Source organism: Otolemur garnettii, unplaced genomic scaffold (assembly GCF_000181295.1).
Source record: "Otolemur garnettii isolate 467f Iridium unplaced genomic scaffold, OtoGar3 scaffold00002, whole genome shotgun sequence".
NCBI classification, from domain to species: domain Eukaryota; kingdom Metazoa; phylum Chordata; class Mammalia; order Primates; family Galagidae; genus Otolemur; species Otolemur garnettii.
In genome coordinates, this window is record NW_003852397.1 from 21,825,312 (window position 1) to 21,833,211 (window position 7,900).

Consider the following 7,900-nt stretch of genomic DNA (forward strand, 5'->3'; position numbering starts at 1 on the left):
CCTTCCCCGCCCCCCTCAGCCATCCCCCCTCCTCTCCTCCTCCCTCTCCTCCTCCTCCCCTATGGGGTGCTCCCGGGAGTCCAGCCCAACACTGGAGTGGCTCCTGCTCGCGAAAGCCAGAAGCAGCTCGGGGTCTCTCCGCCGCCCCTTGGCCATGGCCGCGGTGCTGACGGCGCCCGCTCCCGTGCACTCCTGGGGCCCCAGCCGCTGCCGCCGCAGCTTCTGAGCCCAAGGGGCTGCCGCTGCCGCCGCTCGCCCGCCTGGATCCCGCCTGCGGCCATCGCCGCCGCCCACCATGCTACCTGAGGCAGCCCCCGCGGCTCCTGGAACCCTTCTTCGCGGCGATGACAGCAACCCCAGAGACGCCGCTGCAGTTCAGTGCTCGGACAATTTGAAAGTACAATAGTTGATTGCCCTGTCCACCCGCCCCGCTTCGCTTGCCATCACAGCACGCCTGTCGGATCTGAGTGAAGTCCCGCTGCTCGGGTTCTCTATATATACGCCTAACACCTACATATATTTTTAAAACAGTAAATATAATTAACGGTCAAAACTATAAAGGAGAAAAGGAAGGGAAACATTACCGGGTTACTATGCACTTGCGACTGATTCCTTGGCTTTTTATTATTTTGAACTTTATGGAATACATCGGCAGCCAAAACGCCTCCCGGGGAAGGCGCCAGCGAAGAAGTAAGTGCAGGGGGTTTTACGCATTTGCTCCCTCCCGCCGCTCTCACCTGTCGGGTCGCTTAGCCGCTCCTGAGTTGGCTCCCAGGGGCAGCTGTCTTCCCGCCCCGCACCCCACACCCTCCAAAGGAGATAACAGTCTGGGCTCTGGGGATACTGACGGCGTCTCTCACGTTTTCCTCTCCGCGCCCCTCTCTTCTCCGGCATCCTGCTCCGGCTAACCTGGCGCTAACGTGGCTCCCGCCCCCCACGTAGCTCAGGTTCGTTGGAAAGTTCTGTGCTTGGTTAGACTCGCTCTGGGGATTTGTGCTTTCCAAGATCGGACAGGGGTTTCGAGCCCTAGGAAGCTAGGACGCCAGGCCCGCAGGATGTCCCTGACTGCTGAGTAAACGCCGGGGGAGGCACGGCCGCGGGGGCCAAGGCAGCCGCTCCCCTCTGGTAGCGGTCTCGGGCCGGGCCACCTCGGCAGGGGCCTCAAAGCGGCGTCGGGGTTGCGAAGCGCCGGCCGGCGGCCCAGGGAACCAGCTAGCGAGCCAGCGCCTGCTCGGCCGAGTCCCTGGACGCACGCTAGTGGAGCAAAGGGGCGCGTAAGGCGCGGGGTCTCGGGTGTCTCCGCTTTTGCGGAGCAACCCGACGTCCCACGCCTGGGGGGCTGAAGACAGACGAACCCCAGCCTCTGGGAGTCGGAGGTGCCGGTTTCCAGTTACTCTCTTGCCTGTCACATGTGAGCCCTTTTACGATCTCAGGCCCTCTCAAGTGTGTCCGCTGAGATACACACACACACGAGGAGGATGGGGTTCCCCTAGACACGCTCACCTCCTCCCCGTCCCTTATCCTGTCACTTGGGAGGCTGGAGTTTTAAGAAGTGCCCTAGCTGAGATGAAACGCGCACTCTCCAACCAGACTTTGTCTGTCGAAAGGTAGCAACTTCCCGAAATAAGACCGCAAAAGCTAAGGTGGCACGTAACTCTGCTCCGGGGTCGTCTGGTGCGCTTGCTCTGTGATGTGTGTGCTCGGATGGGGAGTCCCTTCGCAGACCCCAGAGCCGCCGAGAACAACCCTGGCTCCACCGTTGGGAGCGCTGGGGGAAGAGGGAGTAGTAAACCTCCCCTGGACCTCGAGAGGCGTAGAGGGTGATGTTGCTTCCTGGGCCCCTCGGATCTCCGTGTGGGCCAGCGCACTACCAGAGGCTGCGTCTGGTCCCCCAGGGAAGCCCTCGGGGCAGGAGCAGGGGCAGCTTGGAGGACACAACACTGGCTTGTGTAATATGGAAATTTAGTAATCGCTTCTCGACCGCTATTTGTCCCTGCCCTGCTCCTGAGCATGAGGGTCCCCTGAAAGGTCCCTTTGTACCGCTTGCCTGGGCCAGACAAGGTTTAATTCACCTGAAAATTGCCTCTAAGAAACGTGGCCAGGCCGGAGCGCCAGCGGCTCTGGTCCGGCCTCACCGCCTCTAGATCGCAAGGAGGGCCTAAACTAAACATGGCAGGGCATCCTATTTATTATTCTTGGCCTCTGAATGGTTTGTATTCTTCCTGACTCCCCTACCCACCCTTTAATTCAGGCCAAGAAGCCCCCTGGCGGAGGCAGCGTCCTGGGGCTCAGCAGTGCCCTCGCGCCTGGCGGTCCCATCTCCTCTCCCCTCTCCTCTTCCGTAGGGTCTGCCCTTGAGAACTGAGTCCCGGGGTCCATAGGGAAAGGAGGGAGGCGCTGCCTGCTTCCTTCTACCCGATCCCTAAGCCTGTGCTCCTTGGGCCCCCACAGCCCACTACCTCCTTCACTACACGAAGGAACATTCCCCACCCCCACCCCACACACACCCAGCTGGGAGCCACGCACTGGCAGGGGAGAGGCAGGCTACTGATTGTCAGTGTCAGAGGCATCTCGGTTTGCAGCTTTGGGACCCCTGTTTCTTTTTTTTTTTTTTTTGAGACAGAGCCTCAAGCTATCCCCCTGGGTAGAGTGCCATGGCATCACAGCTCATAGCAACCTCCAACTCCTGCGCTCAAGCGAGTCTCCTGCCTCAGCCTCCCAAGTAGCTGGGACCACAGGCGCCTGCCACAACGCCTGGCCATTTTTTAGTTGCAGCCGTCATTGTTGTTTGGCGGGCCCGGGCTGGGGATTCGAACCCGCCACCTTAGGTGTATGTGGCTGGCGCCTTAGCTGCTTGAGCCACAGGCGCCGAGCCGGGACCCCTGTTTCTGAAGGAAGACGCTGGAAAGAAATCTTGCTGTCCATTTGTTCTCACCTCCCCCGCGAGGACCAAGGGAAGCTGCTGCGTTACGCTGCCCAGATCTTTGGGGAGCAGCGGGACGTTACACCTCTAGGCTGGGACTGGAGAGGAATCTTGGAGTCAACGGGGGAACTGCTTTGAGACCTGTCTTTATGGTGTCAAGGCCAAGTCAAAGGCGCCCTCTAGTTGTGTTGAGGGGCTGTAAGAGGGAAAGGGTTGAATTGGGCTGAAATTTCAATTATTCTGTGGGAGTGGGTCTGGGAGAGAGCGCCTGCAAGCGATGCTCCTTCGCACTTGAATCTGCTTTTGTGACTTGGTTTGCTGTCGCAATCCTAGGAGAGGGGCGACCCCTTGCGTCCTCTGAAGAGACGGACGAAACTGTATTGGCAGGTGCAGTGCGACTTTTTGGAAAATAAGGAAGGCGGGTGGTGGAGGGTAGAGAGCCTAGTTAAATGCGCAGCAACTCACGGTCAGACTGCATACACGCAAACTCGTATATATAGTTTGTTTGGAAGTCTCTCGAAAGTGAATAAAACTCTTTATCAAATAGGGACTAAAAAGAATAAGGTATTGGCAAAACTTTTTTTTTTAAGGCCAGTTTTCCTATTTTTTCTTCCAGAAGCAACTAAAGTGAATATTTAGAATATCCCTCTGGCCTGTAGATAAATATCTTCACATTCCTAAATATTTAAAATTGTAATTAAAGATATGAGAAGTAGGAAATTAAGGTGTAATAACTGTTTTTCAGGGTTTTTAAAAAATGCTATCTTTATTGTTTTGGTAGAAAAGTTTCTTACAAACTGACGTAGATATTCATATGCAGTGTTAAATACTGTCAGCTCTAAATGACCATGGCTTATCCTTAGAAATAGCAAATAAAGCCAGATCAGTATTGTCCTGTTTTCCCTAAAACAACTTTTATTCCATTTGTCCCCACTCGGTTACAAACCAGTGATCCTAGTTGTTACAAACTAATGTTTCCTCATACAAAAGAAACAAGATTTTAAGACAGGAGTCTTATAATTTTTAAATATTTATTATGTTGTGGGTAGATAAATGAACAATAACTTTTTATCTACATGAGTTGATATACAGCTCCTAGAGATGATAAAAATTGAATTTATTCAAGAAAAAAATTAAGTACCATTTTTATTTAAAAGTACCCAACCAGCAATGTTTTTAGAGGTATGCCTTAGCTTTAAATACGACGTGCTAAGTCAAGAACCTTGAACTCAGTTTCTATATTATTTTCAGCTCAGCCTTCGCAGCTTGAGAAAGTCAACCTTTAAATTCCAGGTTGTGTGCTAATAAAATTAAAAAGCATCTTTGCTGTCATAATGGCTGTCATGCCTTATTAGTGCATCACAATCTCACTTGGATTATTCATTTGAGCCCTGAAGGAGCTACGTGAAGTATAGAGGCGGGTGTTCATCTTCCCATCATGCAAAGAAGGAACCTAAAAAGGGGGGTTAGGGACCTACCAAAGCCATACAAACAGTAGGTGGAACTTACCCCTTGACATGAATCTCAAAAATTATTTATACATTTATTTTATATGCTGATCCATGTCATAGAAAAGATATCAAGCTTATTAAGTAATAAATTGTTCCCAGATCATCATCTAATCTGATATATTTATAGAATAAGCTATTCTCCTTGACTGGAAAATTTTGAATGATATATATGTATGTTACATATTGGTTACTAACATCAACTAATTAAATATCGAATAATGATCATAAGGCTTCATAAATAGAATATTATGTGATCATCCAGAAGGTATGATAGGATCATATTGGGCTAGAAGTTTGTTAGGGACATGAGATGCCATTTCCTATCCTTTTACTAGATGTCATCTATCAATTGGGTTTTAATTGCTCAGATTCTAGATAAATGCAACTTCTGAAAAGTCATTTAATGCATACTAATTGAAAAGTGCTCATTGTACAATCTACAAAACTTTTTAAAGTCTTTCATAAAGAACTTCAAACAAAAGGACTGAGAACACAAAGGAAACAATTTTAATGGCAATAAAGTAAAACCAGACTTACTGGAATATACTGGTCATTGCTCACGGCATGTTTTTCAGACATCGAGCTATTCTTTGAAATTATGAGACACTGTTGGTGAATATATTGCTAATCCTAGAAAGTAACAAGTTAACTAATAGAACAGAAACATTCTTTTAAGTCTACTATGCATTTTGTAGAATTAATTTTGGAGGAAAGTTGAGTTTAGATATTGGCTACAATGTATTTTTCTCACCTGTCTACATTTGCCATCAGTCTGTCTTATTTTTGAGAGAGATCTTGTTTTACAGATAGAGACATGAGCAGAATTTGCTGGAGAAAGTACATTCTTTCACATGTCCTGTGATATCTGTATAAATCAAAGACAAATTCAAACTCATAGGCAGAAGTGTCAACATCTAAATGTAATCAGAAAAGTCTTTGTCAATTCTAATTTAATCATCATTATACTATCTGATGTTTAAATTTTTCTAGGTTTTATAATAATTTAATTCTGTGTTTATTACTCCACTAGAAAGATTTTACCAAGAACATTAGGAACATAATTTTAAAATAGTCCTTTTAGTCCCAAATTTCTCTAAGTAATTAAGAATATGAGAATGGCTGTGAAACTGATTGAATGTCGTTATATGATATGCCTTTGAGCATGCAATATGAACAGTATTTCAACTTGTGAATAGATAAGCTTTGCTAACTTATTTCTCCATGAAATATTTCCCTGACATTTAATATTCTACAAATTAGGTCCCCCAGAAACCAATGAATGGAAATACAACTTGTAAAATTTGATTTTCAAGATATTATGGGGCACATCTTACTACACTACTACAAAATGAATGTAGTTGCCATATGATCCTTTTAGATGATTTGAATCTGGATAGAGAACTCTAGATTGCTACTAAATGTCTAAAATGTCTTCTAGTTAAATGGTTAATCTTTTTTTAGATGCCATAGTTCTTTTGAGTTTTATGTAATGTTGACAGAACACTATCTAAAGTTGTCAGGAGCCTGTGTAAAATTAAGACCAAAGATCCTTCTGCAGTTACAAAAATGAACTATCAAAATATAAAACCATTCTAAATATAGTGACTTACGAAGTCATCCTTTCCCCTTTCTAGCTAACCAAATGTTTCATTCTGGACATTGCCCTAAACCTCTCTCTCTCACTATTCATTCACATATTCTATTACTACCCTCCCCCAAAAAAATTCTTTTCCAAGTAGTGAATTCTTGAAATGCCATCACAGTGGATATTATGTTTCATGAAATGTAAGAATCAACTTTGCTTACCATTAGGAAAACATCATTTGGTTTTGAGAGCACAGTAAGGACCATGCAAGACAGTGTGTTGAAATTGTATGTCTAACTTGATTAGGACTATTTCTTCTCTAACATTGTATGCTGGAATTCTTTTTATTTTATTTTATTTTAGAGACTGAGTTTCACTTTGTTGCCCTCGGTAGAGTGCTGTGGCATCACAGCTCACTGCAACCTTCAGCCCTTGGGCTTAGGTGATTCTCTTGCCTCAGCCTCCTAAGTAGCTGGGACTACAGGTGCCCACCACAACACCCAGCTACTTTTTTGTTGCAGTTTGCCTGGGGCCAGGTTTGAACCCACCACTCTCAGTATATGGGGCTGACACTCTACTCACTTCAAAATATCCGAAGTATAAAATATACATCTGTAAAACTTGCTACACATTTTTTATGTTTCTTCAGTTCTGACCATCAGCTATTTCCATTCAGGAATATTACTAGCAGTCTGATTAAAGTAGTCATCAAATAATACTGAAAAGCATAGAATATTCCATTCTCAGGCATGGTGGGGGTGCTGAGAATGCTAAATATCTAAGTGCCATTGTGTGCTAAGCAGTCCCTTTTTTTGCTTCAAAGATTTCAATAACATGAAACTTTTAAGGAAAATACCTTAATTCTTTTCACATATGCACAATTCGAATACTTTTCAAAGTTCATTTTTTAAAATATGGTTGCAGGTGCCTCTTACTTAATTAGAGCATTTCTGCCTTATTTATAATCTCAGCAAAGGCCCTAGTTGCCATCTGCTATAGTTAAATTCTTCTGGAAGTATTTTAGGGAGAATTCAGTGGTACTAAAGAATATTATTGCCCAATTAAATATATCAAATACCTTTTAACTGTCTGTATATTTTACATAAACATGGAATCTAGTTGTGAAAACATCATCTTGATATTCTACATGACCTTTAAGAATTTCATGAATAGCAAGTATCATAAGTTTGTGGTAGAGACTGAGACCTGAGAAGGAAGACTCCCCAGTGTGTGTTGGGTACAGGTTGACCAAAAAGTTGACGACCTGGGTTCAAGATTCAGTGCTGCTACTAATGTCTGGATAACCCAGGCATTAACCCAGTTAAGTGCCTTTACCTCATTAGGCTGATAGTTCCTTATCTGCAAAATGAGGAGATGGATCAAGAATTTATATCCAAGTGTCCCCTGAAGTCTCTTCAACTTGCAATCTTTTAGTATGAGAATGTTTTAGTCATGTCTAGAGAATTAAACAGTAACTTACTTGTCTTATTCAACTAAGTTCAGCAGATAAAGATTAAGAGTACAAACAAATACAAGCATTCATTTATTAGAAGTAAATTCATCACCTACTGATTCAAAAGTGACTTACCAATGTAAAGAATGAATAAATTATGATATGCACCAACTTCACAATGTTTAGTGTCTGAAAACCATAGTCACAGCATCAGTCAACATAGGGTAGGTCCATCTTGTCTTTGGGTTTGGGTCACAGGGACCTGGTTTAACATACCAATTAGAGGGATACTACAGAGCTTCCCTACCATCGGAGGCTTTCAGAGGCAGCCTGTGCTTATAAAAAAAAAAAGAGATATATTCCCAGACAACCAAAAATCACATTACAACAAAGATATTTGTATCAGAATGTTTATTGCAGCCCAATTC

General features: G+C 44.7%; 1 protein-coding gene across 1 annotated transcript in view; it reads left to right on the forward strand.

The window, feature by feature from the left end:
- The first annotated feature begins 306 nt into the window (after positions 1 to 306).
- The window catches only part of RSPO3 (R-spondin 3), an 83,864-nt gene continuing 76,270 nt past the window's right edge, over positions 307 to 7,900 (forward strand). Inside the window, exon 1 of the mRNA XM_003781649.3 lies at positions 307 to 690. Within this exon, the coding sequence (XP_003781697.1) occupies positions 594 to 690 (97 nt within the window). The 5' untranslated portion in view covers positions 307 to 593. The remainder of the gene's footprint in view (positions 691 to 7,900) is intronic.